At 36.6% G+C, this 19804-nt stretch overlaps 1 protein-coding gene across 1 annotated transcript in view; it reads left to right on the top strand.

Annotated features, from left to right (window-relative positions):
• The first annotated feature begins 5725 nt into the window (after positions 1-5725).
• Positions 5726-19804, top strand: part of LOC141714638 (uncharacterized) — a 47074-nt gene continuing 32995 nt past the window's right edge. Inside the window, exons 1-3 of the mRNA XM_074518146.1 lie at positions 5726-5960; positions 6065-6317; positions 6403-7064. Coding sequence (XP_074374247.1) covers positions 5726-5960; positions 6065-6317; positions 6403-7064 — 1150 coding nt within the window. The remainder of the gene's footprint in view (positions 5961-6064; positions 6318-6402; positions 7065-19804) is intronic.

The raw sequence follows: 19804 nt of genomic DNA, 5'->3' as shown, positions 1-19804 counted from the left end.
TCAAACAACTTATGCTTTTCATACTGATGATATTACTGAGTTGAGATTATATCTTAAAACCATGTTCATTAGTTATAGAGATTAGACTTTAACATGTGAAAGATTAACATCTAAAATCTTGCCTTTAAAAATAGAAATGACTATTTAGAAAAGGAGTTAGTTTTTCTTCATCAAACTAAGAAAGAAAGAGATGATGCTTCGTATGTTAGAGATGAAGTGTTAAAATTGAATAAATCTCTAAAAGCTGACTTATAAAAGGAAAGGGAGATTATCAGAACTTGGACTAACTCTAGAAGAACAACTCAGAATTTACTAAGTAGTGGAAACTGGAAAGAGGGCTTAGGTTATGGAGATGATAAAAGTGAGAAAGGAACTGTGCAAATTGAGCCAATTGTTGTTAAACAGACTGCTAAGCCAAAGGTAAATCTTGTTAAGTTTGTAGCAAAAATTGTAAAGTCTGATTCTGAAAAGATGAAAGAATCTAGGACATAAGTCAAAGAAAAGTCAATTTCTGACAAATTAAAACAGGATAAACCAGCTGAAGTAAACATAGGCTTAATGAAAAAGAAGCAGCTTAAGCATAAGCTGAAAGGGATTAGAAATGTGAACAAGGTAAATGAAGCTAGGAAAAATAGGAATGGAAAGGAAGGTGTGAATAAAAGCAATAATTATGTGCCTGCTCCTGATGCTCCTAGAAAGAAATATTATAACTGTGGAAACTCTAATCATCTTGCTTCTTTTTGCAGGAAAAATAAAGATATAAACTCTTTACCTCCTAGATCAGGAGTTAAGAGTCAGTCTGTTTCAGTCTGTTAGGTTTAAACCATAAAATCCTTGTTTTCATTGTGGTAGTTTATGGCATTCCATTTATACTTGTAAGGAATATCATAGTTTGTACTATGATTATTATCAAATAAAACCTTCTTTGAAGAAAGTTAGTTTAATTCCTTCTAGTGTAAAGTCTGATGCAAAGTCTGATATAAATTCTGATAAACAGCATGTTAGCATAAACTCTGAAACTAAATCCGCTGCAAATGCTAACAAACTTAATAAGGCCAAAGGATCCAAGCAAGCCTGGGTCCTTAAAACTAACCAATAGGGGTCTTTGTGATTACAGGGCAATAGGAAAAAATCCTAGTTCTGGACATTGGATGTTTTGGACATATGACTGGAAATAAAGCCCTGCTATCATACTTTATGGAGAAATCTGGCCCAGGAGTTTCTTATGGAGATGGCAACATGGGAAAAACTCTAGGATATGGCAATATCAATCTTGGGATAGTCATCATTGAAACAGTAGCTCTTGTCTTAGGACTTAAACACAATCTGCTAAGTGTGAGTCAAATTTGTGACAGAGGTTATCATGTGGATTTCTTTGAAGAACACTGTGAAGTTGTAAGTAATTCTACAGGCAAAGTGGTTCTGAAAGGTTATAGGCAAGGTAACATTTATGAAGCCAGACTTTCAACAAACTCTGATGGTTCTGCAATCTGTTTGTTAAGTAGAGCATCAATTGAAGAAAGCTGGAATTGGCACAAGAGACTCTCTCATTTAAATTTCAACAACATAAATGAGCTAGTAATGAAAAATCTTGTGAGAGGACTGCGAAAATCAGTATTTGCTCCTGATGGCCTTTGTGATTCATGTCAAAAGGCAAAATAAAGAAAATCTTCATTTAAGAGCAAAACTGAATCCTCAATTCTTGAGCCTTATTACTTACTGCATATTGATCTATTTGGTCTAGTCAAGGTCATGTCAATTGCAAAGAAGAAATATGATATGGTTATAGTGGATGAGTTCACAAGATACACTTGGGTATATTTCTTGCACAAGAAGTATGAAACTGCATCAACTCTAACTGATCATGTCAAACAGCTGGATAAATTGGTCAAAGATTCTGTTAAAATTATAAGAAGTGATAATGGCACTGAGTTCAAGAATTCAATCATGAAAAAGTTCTGCAAAGAGCATGGATTTATGCATGAATTTTCTACACCTGGAACTCCACATCAAAATGGAGTTGTAGAAAGAAAGCACATGACTCTCATTGAGGCTGCACGAACTATGCTTGATGAAGCAAAGCTACCAACCTACTTTTGGGCTGAAGTTGTGCAGATTTCTTATTTTACTTAGAATACTACACTCATAAACAAGCATGGAAAAACACCATATGAGATGGTGAAGAAAAAGAAGCCAAATATGAAATACTTTCATGTATTTGGATGTAAGTGTTTTGTTCTTAAGACTCATCCTGAACAGCTGTCAGAATCTATATTATCTTAAAGGCTACTATTGCCCATTTAGAATTTACCCACCTAAATTTACCCATGACCCACTATCCATGACCCATTTAATTTTTTTACACATAAAACATTATATTATACACATATCCATGGATCTTTTAAGATTTAAATATTTTATAACCCATATACAAACTAACCTATTATACAGCTAGACCCCCCTAATTGTAGCAACTGATTAGTACGTTCAAATTTTTTTGAATTTTTTTTCTCTCAAACTGGTGCTAAATGTAGTAACTGATTAATAGGTTTCCTCTGCTGTTCTTCTCAATCGAACGATTTTGCTCCACCGATCTCCTGTCAAGCATGGATTCACGCTCCCTGGAAGGCTCAGGCTCTGCAAGGACATCACTTTTAGGTTTGATTTCATCATGAATAACTGTTAACTATCATGCACGTTAAGTGTTATATGATTTTGAATGATTTTATATTTTTGTCCGTAGGGTTGAAACGTTTGATTCGTAGCCAAGATTCATCAGATCAGGGCTCAAATCAATCTTCTCTATTGCAGGCTATCCCAAGTTTTCCTGTTTCTGAGTCAAATGGTGAATATCATTCTTCCTCTTACATTTTGTATGTAGATTGTAATCTAATTCATGTTCTTATATTCGTCTCATTGAATCAGTTGTGAAGCTTAGAAACGTATGTGTTGAAAAAGAAAATAAGAGTCCCAATGTTATAGTCTCGAATACACAGTCACCAGGTTCTGCATTATCATCTGGTATGTTTTCCATTATATTTTTTTATTATCTGTTACATTAGTGAATGTTGGGAACTCATGATTCATATGCATTTTGTAGTTGGATTTAGGTCTCCTTTACAGCCATTATTCAATAGTAATACAAATGTATTGCAAGATTCCAGTCCACACAATCCATCTAATTTTGTTGCTGATGTTTCGTCTAGTAGAACCACCCGAACTTCCTTCACAGGTATTTGGATTTTTTTTACCAATGTAAAGTGCAGAAGTGGGAATGTTTGTATGACTATTTGTTCTGTTTTTTTGTGTTGTAGATTTGAAACGTATGAGCAGAAGTGTGGGTTTGAGACCTCTTGGTGGATCAAATACCACGCCTGTCAGTGTACAAATTTCACCTATTTCGGGGATTACAGTTGAAGAGAATAACACTCCAATTGCTAGGTGCATGGATCAACCTGCTACACTCTCAGATATTTCCAATTTGCCGTGTACGTTATATTATAACTTTATACTGAAATAAAGATTTTTGTATGCTCTGTTGTGTTTACTAAATTGCTAACATTATATTATGTTGTTTGTTACAGCTGTGAAACGTAGAGTACGTGGTCGCACTATTGAGAATATTTTAGCTATTAATAATAGTGTTTTAACGAATAACCAAGAAAAGAAAATTACGCCTTCAGAAGAATCATGTGTGTTACCTATTAATCAGTTTATGAATTTTCTAATTTATAAAATTTGTAATATTTTATATTTTATTTGCTATTACGACCAACAAGAATCCATTGTTATTTCTTGCTGCAGCTAAGAAATGTAGATTACGTGGTCCTAATGTTGATAATAGGAAGACAATACCACATAGTAAGTTTTGTGTGATGCACATTAATACATGATTATGCATGTTCATTTATAAGATTTAATGTTTTTATTGTTGTGAAAACAATTAAAAATCTATTTGTGTATTTTGTTGCAGCTAAGAAATGCAGGGTACGTGGCCCTAATATTGAGAAGATTTATACAGATCCCATGTATACGTTTTGTTATTACATGTTTCCTGATATGCGAATTTATAAAAATTTTCACCTTGCTGGGATTGATCCCATTATTACCATTCACTGATTTGTATGCTGAAGTATTTGTTCACTCTTCAGCAGTGATAGGAAAAAGACCTGGTACATCCTCTATGAATAGTGGTGACGCATTGTCAAAGTCTAATAAAATATTTGAACATGGATGAATATGTCAACCTCCGACGTCTCCTTTACGGTCAAGTTTTCATAATCCCCATGAACTGAAGTCAAGAAAGAGTAAAGGAAAGGATAAAGAACAAGCATCTCCAGAAAAGAGGAATTTGATATCAGATTTTGACATTGTGGTTGAATTTGTGGATTCAGAGTCAAGTGATTCAGATGTTGGAATTGATGATATGTATCATGATGACATGGAAGAGGTAATATTGAATCAGAATTTGTGGCGTGGATATATGGATCTTGGTCCTCCGTCAAAGTTGTGCAATAAATATGGTGCTACTATGTGGAACAAAGAGCGTATTAATAAATCATGTCCGCGTAAAGAGCCCACATTTTTTATGTGTTGTCGTAATGGTCAGATACATTTGCCAAAAGAAAGGCCGCCACCAGAACCCCTAACTTCTTTGTTACTTGGTGGTGAGAAATCGAGGCATTTTAAACAGTACATAAGAGTGTACAACTGCATGTTCCAATTCACTTCCACCAGTGGTAAGATTGATAACTCAATAAACAGAGGTAGCTCTCTGTATTGTTTTTGCTTACAAGGTCAAAACTATCATTTGGTTGGGAGTTTAGTACCGTTAGATGGATATTCACCCAAATTCTGCCAGCTCTACATATACGACACGCAGAATGAGGTTGAGAATAAAATTAATGCAATGGGAGGTGCTTCTGACAATGTTGAAACATATATTGTCGAGGAACTTTTAGGTATGTTAGACAAGAACAATGAGTTAGTCAAAGCTTTTCGCATGGCTCGGAATCGGTTTGAAAATGAAGAGCTGGATGAGTTTAAGTTAGTCCTCATATCATCTCAATCTTCTAGCGGTAGACCAAACCATATTACTCCATCTGATGAAGTTGTTGCTTTCATTGTTAGTGATGATACGGATACCGGTGGTTTTAGAGACACGATTGGGAATTCCAAACAAGAAGGATTGAAGAGGATATATGAAATAGATCCACATTTCATGCAGTTGCAATATCCACTACTGTTTCCTTGGGGAACCGAGGGTTATCATAAACGTATACCTCTGATAAGCAATAAATACTCTGAAATAGAGAATTTAGATGATGAAGACCTTGATCCTGACTCAACACAGAGGCGACATGTTTCACTAAGAGAATATTATTGTTACAAGATTATGATACGCACTTCTGAAGGTATTTATTAAAAGTAAGCAATGTGATTAGAATATAAAATGCGTAATGGCTATGTGCATATTCTCACCATCGTATCATTAATTTCAGGTTTAACGCCACACCTTGCAGGACATTTGTGGCAACAATATGTTGTGGATCGGTTTGCTGCCATTTAACAATATAGATTAGACTGGGTTTCAACGCATCAAACTACCATCCGTGCTGATTTGTATAATTCTGTGTGTGATGCTCTCAGTAAAGGAGACAATGATCCAATGCATGTTGGAAAAGCTGTTATACTGCCTGCTTCATTCACTGGATCCCAATGATACATGTCTCAATACTTTAAGGATTCCTTGGCGATATGTCGTGCAATTGGTCATCCATCCTTATTTCTCACCATGACTTGCAACTCAAAGTGGCCAGAGATACAAGAAATGCTTAAATTGTTGCCAAATTTTGATCCTGTTGATGCACCAGATATAATTTCTTGCGTGTTTAAACTGAAGCTTGATCAGCTATTAGATTTGATTAAAAAGAAGAACTACTTTAGAAAGTGTATAGGAGGTAATTTTATTTTTCTGGACACCGACAATTTTACATTTAATTTTTTTAATCATATCTACACACATGCATAGATTTAATATTTTCTTTACTTATGTTTTACACAGTTATGCATGTAATTGAATTCCAGAAGCGTGGTTTGCCACACGTACATATGCGAATCTGGCTGAGCCCTGAAAGCAGACCTAATTCTATTAAAAAGGTTGACCAGTTGGTTTCTGCTGAAATACCAGATAAGAATTCTGATCCAATAGCATATGAAGCTGTTAAAAACTACATGATGCATGGACCCTGTGGTAAAGACTTATACACATCTCCATGTATGGTTAAAGGAAAATGCATGCGTCATTTTCCAAAAAGGTGTTAATAAATAGAATGATACATATGTTCTATAATAAGTCTATTTTATTATTAATGTCGACACATGTAATGTTTTGTTTTGCAGGTTTAATGGTAATACCTATTTTGACGATTGTGGTTTTCCTGTTTATCGGAGGCGTAACACTGGTACAATTATCAACAAAAAAGGGATCAACCTTGAAAATCAATATGTAGTTCCATACAATCGAGATCTTCTGTTGCGGTTTCAGTGTCATATAAATCTGGAAATTTGCAACAGTTCAAGATCGTTGAAATATCTCTTCAAGTACTGTTTAAAGGGTTATGACACTGCTACAATGTTGTTGAAGAAGAAAAGTAACAAATCAGGGAGTGAACAAACTGCAAGATCCGTGAAGAATTTGGATGAGGTAAAGAATTTTCTTGATGGTAGATATGTTTGTGCATCTGAGGCATCGTGGAGGATTTTTGGGTTTGACATTCACCATCGTTCCCCAAGTGTTGAACGCTTACCAATACAATTGCCCGGTCAAAAGTACTTGAATTTTCAGAGTTCTGCAAATTTGGAGAATGTGTGCAATAACGCGACTTCCAAAAAAATTAAACTAGAGGCTTGGTTTGTAGCTAACAGTGAATTTCCACAAGCTCAAAATTTTACGTATTCTGACTTTCCCACCCAGTTTACATGGATAAAGAAAACTGCTAAATGGAAGCTTAGACAAAGATGTGATGTGGTTGGGAGGTTAGCAGAGGTTCATGCAACAACTGGTGAATTATTGTATCTTCGAATGCTGTTACTTAGATGTGTTACGACCGGCATTTTATGTAATATTATTTGGGGATTGGGTATAATATTAAAGTCAAATGAAAATATATTCAATGATTGTACGCTAGTGTGAGTGAAAGTTTCTGCATTATAAATTTGCTTTGTGTAGTATATGATTTTTCAAAGCAAGAGTTTATTTAATTTTTTTATTTTTGATTTATAAGAAATATTCTAAGCTTTGGAAAAATTTTCTTTTAAAAGGTATTTTGTTCACAAATTTTGAAAATGATTTTATAAAGTCTCTAAAATCCAAGTTATTTTATGATATAAATTTTATAATTTTTGAACTTATATTTTATTTTATAAAAATAAATCATTATAAATTTTAGTTGTCATATTTATCAAATTACATAAGAGACCATGCATGCAAATCACCCTTCTATTCTCTCAAAGGGCAAACAAGACTTTTCCAACCCCACTAACTCATTTGATTATTACCAAATTACTACCTTAGCCTTGCCTGCAAAATGGCCTAACTTTAACCAAGGGACATTTTTGTAAGTTCTCACTTCCACTCATCATTTGTAAACTAAATAGCATAAAACAAAGAAATCAAAGTGGGAGAAGTCATTCTCATTCCACACTCCAACACCCCACAAATTTTCTCTCCTCCCCCTCCCACATTGCTCTCGGCCGAAGGCCAATTCCCCACCCCCTTTCATTTTTCAATTCATTCTTCATCTTCACAAGTGTAAATCTTTTACCTATATTCATCTTATATACTTTCCAAGTGTTTTGTGACTTGGAAGTTGAAGTTCCATGGATGCATGTGTAGTTCTTATGTGATCTCCAAAGAGAAACTCTTGATTCTTGTGAATTCAAGAGCTCTCTATGAGATATATTATGTATATGTGCTAACTAAGTGTTTTATGGAGATATCATGCTTTAAAATCCTTTGCATGCTACTGAAATTTCATTATATATTTATGTTTAGCCATGCATGTTAGTTTTAAGACATTAAAATGATGATCAACCATGGTTTGCATGCTACTCTTTTCGAAATTATGTAGTTATATTTAAAATCTATAAATTCGAAATATGTGTGCTTAAAATAGATTGTTTCCATGATAAATTTCTTATTAATACTTAAAAGAAGTTATATTTCATGATTATTAAGGATGAGTATTAGGTGCAAGTCGATTTTGCAAGCATTTACAACTTTATGCCTAGCCGAAATCTTGTTATGTGCTTTCCATGAGTTGCATGTTATATATTTAGTTGCATGTTATTGTTTTTGGGCATGGATGATCTCACCCAAGTTTATTTTGAGAATAAGGGAGTTAGTTCAGTAGATTACCATGTATAAGTCTTGGTTTAAGTATTGAGTTGTTGTTAGTTGAGTTTGTCAAGTCAAAACCTTGGAAAATGAGAGTTATAGTTTCTGCAGAAAAATCAGTATAGCACCCTGAGGTTTAGAGTGAGTTTTGACCATGTCATTGGTGTGCACTTTGAGGCCCAAGCTACCAGAAGTTAGTATTGGGAGTATATAAAAGGTTTTAGGAGTTGGTTGGAGGTTTGCATGTCATTTGGTTAGGTGCACAAGTAGAATCACAAAATCTGTCCAGCAGGGGACAGTTTTGTTGCAACTTAGAAATAGGGAGATTTGACCATGTCATGGGTAGGCCCTCATTAGGACCAATTGGGCCTTAGTTAGAGGGAGTGTCAGAGAAGTTTTTCCAACCATAGTTCATAAGATATGAGTTAGAACCATGTGTCACAAGTTAATTCAAGTCAGGGCATTTTCTGCCCAGAAAAACAGGGGAACCTTGGACTTTTAGCTTAGGCCCAAGAAGGCCCAAGCCAGGCCCTTGAGCCACATCAAGTTCGTGAGATGACCTTAGGTCAGGAGAGTCTTTTGTAAAAGTTTTGAAGGAAAAATTGTAGTTTAAGAGTGTCTAATGTACTCAAGAAACCATAGTTATCATTCTGAAATTTGTACCAGTGAGCACTATCACTTATCACATAGTTTTAGAACACTTAGAAGTGAGTATTAGGTCGACCACCATAGTTGTAAGATAGTATAAGGTCAGTAGAGCAAAAGGCACAAGTGAGGGTCAATAGGTTTTGGATAATTTAGGAAAGGCACATCGAGTTAGGAAGCCAAAATTAGAAGACCTTGTCCAGTTTAGCGACCAAGTGACTTAAGTGGTGAGTCGAGATCATCCAAGCCTAGTGTTGCATTATGATATATATGGTGTTATTTGGTGTTAATATATGATATGTGAATATGTGGCTATGTGTGTGCAATTATAATTTAAAGGAGAATATAAATTAAGTGCATATAGGTCTAAGTGCCATCCGTGTTTAATTTCGAGTTGTAAATAGGTTAAGTTGGTGAGAATATATCATAATGAGGATTATTATTATTTATGTAGGATCTCGAGACGAGGGAAAACTTGCCATAAAAGTCGAGTGAAGCTCCAGTTGTTGCTCCTACCAGTCTGACCAGACCAGCCTATCTCAAGGCAAGTGATTCAACTTGACCATCGTATTTACTACAAATAGTTCTTATATATTGATGCAATTATCCTGAGTCATTTTGATATATTTAAATCAAGCGTATCTTTTGTTTATCTTTGAGTTACATAGAGATGCCATGAACCCTCGAGTACGTATTGCAAGTAGTTCAAAAGTCTTTCATGATAGTTTAATGCCATGATAAAATGAAGAGTTGATATATTACTTGATGGATCCTCTTGATTAACATGTTGATGTTTCCTAAGTATTAATATCTCATCCTGATACTTGAACCCCTATAGAACCTTACTTTGAATTCTGATAGTCAGATACTTACCAGCTTGATTCCTCATTGATTGATACCCTCTTTCTTATCCTAAAGCTTGACAATTCTGATATGTCCTGAGTTAAAGATCATTCTTCATACCTTAACACCCTTAGTATTCATGAAGCTTACCTTCTTGATGATCCAGCACTTGAACCTTGATGAGAAACCATTGCTTTGAGCCCAAATTGGCATTACCCTTCATATTATCCATTAGCCTCACTAAATCCTCTTTTCCAAATCTTTGATATATGAAAACCATTCAATTACTTGAATAGAGAATAGTTTTGTGAATCATGGATCTGATATTCAGTACCTTGTTTCCCGTGTTTCGAGTTGATCTATAATTCCTTAATAAAAATGTTTACTGTTAAAAGAGATTTTGTTACAATTTGGCATCATCTTTTGAAATAAATAAAATGTGGGTTTTCAGTCCCAAAGGGGGATAAATGTTTTCTTTGAATGGTGGATCTGGACTGAGACGCGAGTCCTTTCCATACTTATATTAGGCTTAAAAGTTGCCTAGGGATTCCCATTAATGTTTTAGAACCCAACGAGGTTCGGGATTACTTCGCGGCTGATCACCGACTGTAATCCGTAGCGTTATAAAATGATTTTGATTAAGACATGATTTTAAAATTGTTTTGATGAAAGCAAAATGATGCCATCTCACATAGTTTTTATCTCTCGTTACCTTTGGTTATAACTTTCCATTGTCATTCTTAAAAGTATATCTCAATTTATATTTTGTGTCGTACTGTTAGCACTTGTTGAGCATTTGGCTCACTTCTTGCTTTACCCCGATATTACAGCTAGCAGCTATGGTTAGATTCAAGCAGACTGCCCGTAAGACCTGTGATGCTGATGCTTATGTTCGAGCTCAGGTAGAATAAGTAATAATAGTTGTGTGAGGACTCGGTATTTGTAATCAGATGTAATAGTTGGTAGTGTTGGGCTGTTCCAAACCCTAAACTGTAAGATCTTAGATTTTGGTTGTGTATTCTTCATTAAAAAGATGTAATAGCTATATTTATTTTGCTGTTTAAGTTGGGGGTGTGACAGGTTTTGGTATCAGAGCTCCGGTTTAGAGTCCCTAGACAGCCCAAATAGGTTATAGGATTTGTGTGTAGGTTATAGATATTATGCGAGAGAGTAGGTTAAGTAAATTATTATTAATACTCCTCTTATTGGTTGTCAGCAAAGGGCGCATTCCTCGTCATCCTCTGGGTCGGACGACACTATTGCTTTCTCCGTGTATGCTGAGTTGAGGCGCGAGTTCGACATGCTTCAGGGCAAGTACGACCGACTGATAGACCGACTGAAGAACGTGTATCCGGACAGCCGAAACTACGAAGGGAAGCCCAAGGAGCAGATGACTGCGAGATTTGAGACCTTGGTTCAGTACGTCAACACTAAGCTTGAGGAGATGCCAGCACACCGGGACCGTACCAGCCAGTATGTCATTCAGATGGTGACGGATGAGCTCCAGAGCATTGTGAAGACGCTTCGAGAGGAAAAGACTACCAAGCCCCGTTCAGATGGAGTGGAGCCTTAGTTCTTTCCATTTACCTTTCATGTTGTTGTACTATCAGACTCTATGGAATCCCCAGTTGTTTCCGTTTTTCCTTTAAATAAGCCTGTTATTCCTAGAAACAGACTATGTCCCAATCCTATGTACTGTGACCTTTAAAATTTCAATAATTATGTGCTATTGTTCCATTTGCTCTCAACTGTTATTTTATGTTTTTATCATCATATCTGCTTAATTTAGAAACTTGACCCCATATGAAAATGAGAATGCCATGCGATACCCTCGAATCATTTTATCATTCATATCTGTTTTGACACAACTCTTATTTCAGGATCATGCCTCCCAAAAAGAAGAACCCAACAACCACCTTCACCACAGACCCAAATATTCTTCGACTACTGGAAACCTTGCAACAGCAAACCAATGCTATAGCTCAACAACAACTAACTCTTCAACAACGAATTGAAAACCAAGATAACCGTGAGCCACACCAACCACCTGAACCACCAGTACCACCTAGACAAATTGTCACTTTCAAGGCTTTTCAGAATGTGAATCCACCTGTATTTCATGATACCACTGATCCAGTGATAGCTAACACATGGATCAAGGAGATGGAAAGGGCTTTTGAGTTGGTACAGTTAGGAGACGATCAGAAGACGCCGTATGCTACATACTTCTTGAAGGGAGAAGTTATCTATTGGTGGGAATCAGTAAAGGCCATGGAAGTCACTCAGCAGGTTTCTTGGGAGAGATTTAAAAAGTTATTTTTGGACAAGTATTACCCTAAGTACATGCAGAATCATATGGAGCTAAAATTTCTTGAGTTGAAGTAAGGGAACATGACTGTATTGGAGTATGAGAAGAAGTTCACTGAGTTGTCAAGGTTTGTGACAAAGTATACCAGCACTGAGGAGGAAAAAGCAAAGAAATTTCAGCAAGGATTGGAGCCTTGGATCAGAGATAGGGTGGCTATGTTTGAGCTTGAAACTTATGCGGGAGTAGTACAGAAAGCTGCTCTGATTGAGAATAATGGGATGCAGTCAAGGAAAGAGAGGGATAACAAGAAGAGGAAGGTTCCATTTTATGGAGAAAAGTCTGAAGATGGAAGTTCGCAAGATCGGAATGTAAAGAGGATTGGTTTTCAGAAGGGCGGAAATTTTCAAAAGAAGGGAAATTTGGGCAAAAGGCAAGAATCAAAAGGAAACAACCAGGCAAGCCAAGGGCAAGTTGGAGAAAACAGGTTCCAGAGACCGGAATGCAAGCACTGTGGAAGAAGGCACCCCGGAGTATGCAATAAGCTGAGCATGACCTGTTATAGGTGCAATCAGAAGGGACATTTGGCAAACGAGTGCAAGATGCCGAAGCCAGGAGTTACGTGCTACAAGTGCGGGAAGACTGGACACATGGCTAGGGAGTGTAAGGCAACATGACCAGTCAAAGCTCTGATGAACGTGGCAAGTACCAGTGCAAGCGTGCCAGCTGAGGTATTGGCATTACCTCCACCACCCGCACCAACCCCGCAAGCAACAGCAAGGACATTTGATCTAAAGATGAAAGATGCTGTTCAGAATTCTGAGGTGATAGCAGGTACACTTTTACTCAATAATGTCAAAGCTAAAGTATTGATTGATTCGGGAGCAACAAGATCTTTCATATCAGAATCTTTTGTTGATAAGCTTCAATGTGAGAAAATGGTTATGAGTGAGGTAGTAAATGTGGTAATTGCGAACCAAGAGAAGATTCCTGTGAATCAATTTTGTCCAAAGTGTGAGATCGATATTTCGGGATATAAGTTTTCAGCCGACTTGATACTCTTCAAGTTGGGAGAGTTTGACATAATTTTAGGAATGGATTGGTTAGGAGAGAATAGCGCTCAGATAAATTGTAAGACCAAGAGAGTGTATTTAAAGACGAAGAGTGGAGAGAAGGTAGTATTTAAGGGGCAGAGGCAAGAGCAACTATTTCTTACAATCGTTCAGGCTAAGAAGTTGCTTAGAAAAGGTTGTGAGTCATTCCTAGCATATGTAGTGGATTCAGAGAGAGGCAGCCTCAGCATGGAAGATATTCCTGTAGTTAGTGAGTTTCCCGATGTGTTTCCCGACGAACTACCAGGCTTACCACCAGATCGACAAATTGAGTTTGAGATCAACCTTGCTCCAGGCACGGAACCAGTTTCAAAGGCCCCATATAGGATGGCACCAGCAGAAATGAAAGAGTTGGCGAGCCAGCTACAAGAATTATTGGATAAAGGAGTGATACGACCAAGTACGTCGCCATGGGGAGCACCTGTTTTGTTTGTAAAGAAGAAAGATGGGAGTATGCGTCTATGCATAGATTACTGGGAGTTGAATAAGGTGACGATCAAGAACCGCTACCCGCTACCAAGGATAGATGACCTTTTTGATCAGTTGAAGGGAGCAAAATGCTTTTCGAAGATTGATTTGAGATCGGGATACCATCAATTAAAGATCAAAAAAGAAGATATTCCTAAGACCGCATTTAGGACCAGATATGGGCATTATGAATTCCTAGTAATGCCGTTTGGATTGACCAACGCTCCGGCCGCATTTATGGATCTGATGAATCGAGTATTTAAGAAGTATTTGGACAAATTTGTCGTGGTATTTATTGATGACATCCTTATTTATTCTAAGTCGGAAGAAGAACATAAGCAGCACCTCTAGATAGCCTTGGAGATACTCCGACAAGAGAAGTTGTATGCCAAGTTCACCAAATGTGAGTTTTGGTTAAAGGAAGTTCAATTTTTGGGGCATGTTATTGGAAATTGTTAGGTCCCAATTTGTTTGTAGAAGGGGGGGTTGAATGCAAACAATACCGTTTAGTCGAATAAAATGCGGAATAAAATTGTGAAACAAAATTCAAGTTAAATAAAACTTTTATTAAACTTGAAAGGTGTTACAACTACGGTATCGGTTACAAGGGATTAATCTCAAATCAATTATTACAAATCTAGAATAAATTCGACATGAACTTTTTCTATTTTTGTAATTAAAAGATCAAATGCTAAATGCGATTTGAGATTAAGTTCTAGGGATTTTGATCCGCTAGATTGTTACACAAGAACAAGAGAGTGATTTCTAGTTGATTGGATTTAACTTTACAAGCTAGAAATTGTGATCTTGAATTAGCAGATAAGATGAAATATTTGGCTGCTTTTTCTCTGTTTGTTCTTGGCTTCTGTTTTTATTGCTTTTTTTGAAAGAATTGGTCTTCTGCTTCTTTTAATCAACACAGCCGAGATTAATGAACTGGTGTGACAATCCTTTGTCCAATAAGACTTTCGGTGTGACAATCTTTTAGAGCTAGCAAGACAATTAAAATGAACTAGCAAGACTTTCGGTATGACTATTGATTGTCATACCGATTGTCATATTAGTTCAAATGAAATTATTTTACTGAATTAATAAGTGATTTTAATCTAAATAATAATTCTATCAAGACAATCAACTGAATTAGCATGACATTCGGTATGACTATCAATTGTCATACCGATTGTCATACTAGTACAATCAGTTGTCTTTTTAGAATTAAAACAGATTTTAACCAATTAAAATTCTGAAAAACCTTAATATTAATTCAGAATTAATTAATCAATTAATTTAATTAATCAAATAAATTAATCTTTGCAGATATAATTTATTTTCATAATTAAATTATATGACTTAATTAATTAATAGAGAATTAATACTAACCCTGAGCAGCATCCATTCTTCTGACAATCTTCTGAAAGTCACTGAGACTTATGAATCAATTCCGCCACTTCAATGCTGACACTCGATGTACTGTCTGGTTCATGAGTGACTAACTTTCGTGACGTTTCTTCATGTCTTGACTTTGTTGTTCTGATTGAATCCTTGTAATAAATAATACCCTGACGAGATCTCTGTCACTTGATTAAATCCACGATCTTGATTTATATCACTGAGGCATGATCAAATTCTTGAACTTCTTCCAGTGAATCTTCAAGTCTGCAGATGAACAATGTTTCTTTATTCTTTGACATATGTTACTTTGTGAGATCTGTTATTCCTAGTGAACTAACAATGAGATTTACAGAAGGGGGGTTGAATGTAAATCTCAAAACTTTTTCAAGTTTTGAGTAGTTTATAAAGACTGTGTGTTCAAGATGAACAAGTGTGTGAATTGCTTTAAGCTGATACAGACAGATATATATTCAAATACAAATGTAAAGAACACAATAAACCTTTAAAAACTTTTCTGGTGGATTTGTTGTTCCACCAGAGATGGTATTTCAGAAATTCTGTGATCTAAGAATTTGATCACAGCTGCATCCTAGTACAAACTAGATAATTTTTCTCTCAAGATTTTTCTAAACAGCTCTGGAAAAATTCTTATCTAATTACTAGCTACTACTTGGTTTATATATCACCAAGTGTACAAGTGAAGACAAAGATAAAATACAATAATAAAATAAGTTCTCCACTTGTTTCTTCTCCATATCACTCAAGTACTTTGTTGACTATTGCCTCTTTGTACTAGAGTAGAACGGCTGCTTTTTCTGATGTTCCTGAAATTAGGCTGCCACATTTCAGTTATCTCTGTTCACCCACGTGCCTCTGTTTGTAGGTACAACTACCACTTATCAACGGTTAATCAACAGAACATCCGTTGAAGCTTTCATCCGTTGATGCACTCATCCGTTGAAGGATGTTATCCGTTGAAGCTTTAGAGACATCCGTTGAAGCTTAGCTTCTCATCCGTTGAAGGTCTTTAAGTCATCCGTTGATACCACTTCATTTATACAAAATTACAAGGCATGAAATATTTACAATTGGCCTTCCTATCTGCATATCTTCTAGTAGTCAACATGACTCATAGTTTCTCTCAACTTCTAAGAATTACATCTTAAATACAGAGACTGAAATATGCTACAACACTAGACTTATTTCTAAGTAAAGCTACACCATCAACGGATAGCCAAAGTGGTCTTATCCGTTGAGGCTACAGACACTGAATTTCTACTTAAGTGTTTTGTTAAACATATCATCAAACTAATGCACATATATTCCTAACAATCTCCCCCTATTTATGTCTATAAGAATTGTAGGCATAAATTCAGGGTTAACTTGATGATAACAAAACACTTAACAGATATATGAATTGAAACTAAGTAGAAATTTGAAAATGCTGCAAAAATGTATGTACTAGGAGGAAATTGAAGATTTACAGTATTTCCAAGGATACTCCTTTAGCCTGAGCAAATCATCTTTTTCTTCTTTGTTCCCTGGTTTTCTTTCCTAGCCCTTTGTCATTTTCCTCAATTTGGAGTTGGAGTTGTCTGAAGAATTCAGCTTCATCTTCAACACTGATATCCAACTTAGATTGCATTTCCTTGACAGTTTCATTGCTGGCAATCTTGAGTTGGTCTTCAAGTCTGAAAAATCTTCTGACTCCTTTATCATCTCTAAATTCCATCAACCAATGAGGTGATTTGTGAATTATAATTCCCCTTTCTTGAATGAGTAAAGTCCTGGGTAAAGCATTGGGCTCCCTCCAAGTTTTCCTTATATTGGCAATCTTGTTGAGAATTTCAGTCTTGGCAGTTCTGGTAAAGCCAGAATCCTTTTGTATAGCTGAAAAGACTCTAATCAAGGTAGAGTAGCCTTCATTCAGAATCCTGTGGAGAGGCCATGTTCTTTCCCCAGCTCCTTTGTATCTGAACACTAATCTCTCTGGTAGCTGTCTGTAAGCAGCTATTCCTCTTACATCCTCCAGCTCATCCAGATAGAGTTCAATGTCTGAAATTTCTTTTATGTCACAGATGTGAACATAATCATCTTTAGAAATGGATGGCTTAGGCTTAGGCTTTTGTTTTTGAGTGAATTTCTTAGAGGTTATGGGAGGTGTAGATTTGGGTTTTCTTTTCTGTTTCTTTGGTAGTGGAAGAGTGGTTAGAAAGGTAGGCAATTTGATGGTGTCCCAATCAATAGGTTCCTCTTTTGGAATGATTGGTTCACCATGGATGTTTATAGTGGGATTAGCAACAAGAGGTTCAGGTATGGAAGGTAGTGGTTTAGATATAGATTTGGTTACTTCAGTATTATCTTCACTCCTTCTATGTGCCTTGGCCTTTCTTCTGTTTCCCTTCTGCCATTCCTCTCTTTCTTCCATACTCTCACCAAATATACTCCCAAAAACCTCATCTAGGTTTGCAATCTTGTCTTCACCCCTGACTTCAATTCCTTTCTCTTCTTCAACTTGACTTGACTTTAGCTGTTGTTCAAGCTTTGCTTGTGCTCTTTTGTCAGCCTTTAGTTGCTTGACTTCTTCCTTCTTGGCTATTGAGAATTTGGGATGTCCTTGCATCACACATATGCTCTTTCCCTCTCTAGAGATAATAGCCCTATTTCTCCTTACAGCCTCATCCATGGTCTCTTTGAGATAAGCAATACTCCTACCTAAAAGCTTGTTCTCATCAGCTTTTGGAGGAGGAAAGTCCACTTCTTTTAAAGGATTCTTTGTAGAGTCCTTATTGGATCTTTTATTGGGCTTGAGAATTATAGCTTGTAGTTCTTTGGAAGAAGCTTCTCCATCCTTATGTCTCCCTACTGGCTTGAGCTCCATGTTGATTGGTTCAATCTTTGTGCTATATTTCACAGATGTTGATTTATCTTGTGTAGAGCCAAACAACAGTTGCAACCTTTCATCAATTCTCCTCCTTTGCTCTTTCACTTGAATTTCAGCTGCTGCTAGCTGAATCAAATCAATTCCATCAGGCTTTCCTTTGATTTGAATGATTGGAGAAGTAGTGATGGCAGGAACTAGCACTTTAGATATTTTGATTTTTGTAGATGGCTCTCCTTCCCCTTCCCTTTTACTCTCCCCCTTTTTGTTATCATCAAGGAGAGGGGTCAAGCCTTGTGCTTTTGCCAGCTGCATTAGGAGACTGGTTTGAGATTGTTGGTTGTGAAGAATGGTGGCCACAGAATCTTCAATAACTTGAACTCTGTCTTCCAACTTGGTCAGCCTTTTCTCAGTAACTGATTCCTTTTTCAATCTCAAAACCAAGTCCTGCAATGTACCATAGGGCATGACTGAATCCAATTTTTCAGAACTGTAGGATTTCAAGTCAGCAATATCCTTCCTGAGATCATCCATACTCAGATTCTGCTTTACTTGCTGCAACTTCATGAGATGCAGTGAGTCCAGGTGAGCTTGAAGGATAGCCTTGATACTTGCATGTGAAGTGTTCTGAATGGCCTGTTGAATAGTGTTGATTTGTTTGACTAAGGAGACATTGAATTCCCCTGATCTATACTCCTTTGTCAAAGCCCATTCAGGTAGATTTGGAATTGAACTAGGGCCTTCATCTCCCCCTAAGTTCATGCTTCCATCAAAAGAAACAGAGTCATCATCATCAGAATTTACTCCAAATTCCTCAGATGGCTCACCAGCTTTAGAAGGCATCTTGTTAATAGCAGCTTTATCCCTTTGAAGAGATTCTGTTGTGTGTACTAGATGTAGTGTCTTTTCTGCCTCCTCATTGCCCTGAGCAGCCAACATTTGATAGGCTGACACAGGATGAGTAAAAGTGTCAGCATCCAAGGAAATGTTATCAATTACAGCTTTGTAATGTTGCTGAAATTATCTTTCCTTTTCAGCATCATCCACAATCATTGACTCACTAGCAATGGCTGGTTCCACCCTTGTATCTACTGTACCTGCCTTTCTCTCTTTTTCTCTATTTTCTTGCATCAGGGGCTCCCCCTGGCTCACACAACTCACTCCCTCACCTTCACCTACTAAGGTGGTACTCCTCTCACTTACTTTTGCCATGCTGGAAGAAATAGCATGCATTTTTGAGCTCTCAATCTCTCCTTTTGCCTGGGAGCAACCCAGCCTCTCACTCAAATTTTCACTCCCTTCCCTCAATCCTAAGAGTGATTGCACAGTATTCATGTCTTCTACACTTGGAATTGATTCAGTTATGTGTGGAGAGACTATCAACGGATGTGGAATATCCGTTGAAGGTGAAACTGATGTTATCAACGGATAACTGCTGTTAAGCTTATCCGTTGAAGAGTAACCACTTGTCAACGGATGAGTGATATCCGTTGAAGAAGGAAAAGAAGTTGAAATTGAAAGTGATATAACTGTTGAATCTGTGTAGATTGATTTGAGATGTGGTGACACAGATCCTTCAATTATATCTGAAAGAATTTGCGGGTGATCCAACAAATCATCTAAGAGATGATGATCACCTGTATTTGAGTGGGGCTCCTCCCTGAGTTGTAAAGAGGGAGAATCAGGAATTGATGGGAATAACATATCCACATCCAGAGATGGTGATGAAGTGTTTGGTGATTGATGTGTGATTATTGTGA

The sequence above is a fragment of the Apium graveolens genome, chromosome 3 (genome assembly GCF_009905375.1).
Source record: "Apium graveolens cultivar Ventura chromosome 3, ASM990537v1, whole genome shotgun sequence".
Lineage (NCBI taxonomy): Eukaryota > Viridiplantae > Streptophyta > Magnoliopsida > Apiales > Apiaceae > Apium > Apium graveolens.
Note: the sequence above shows the minus strand (reverse complement) of the source record. Positions and strands in the feature narration are given on the sequence as shown.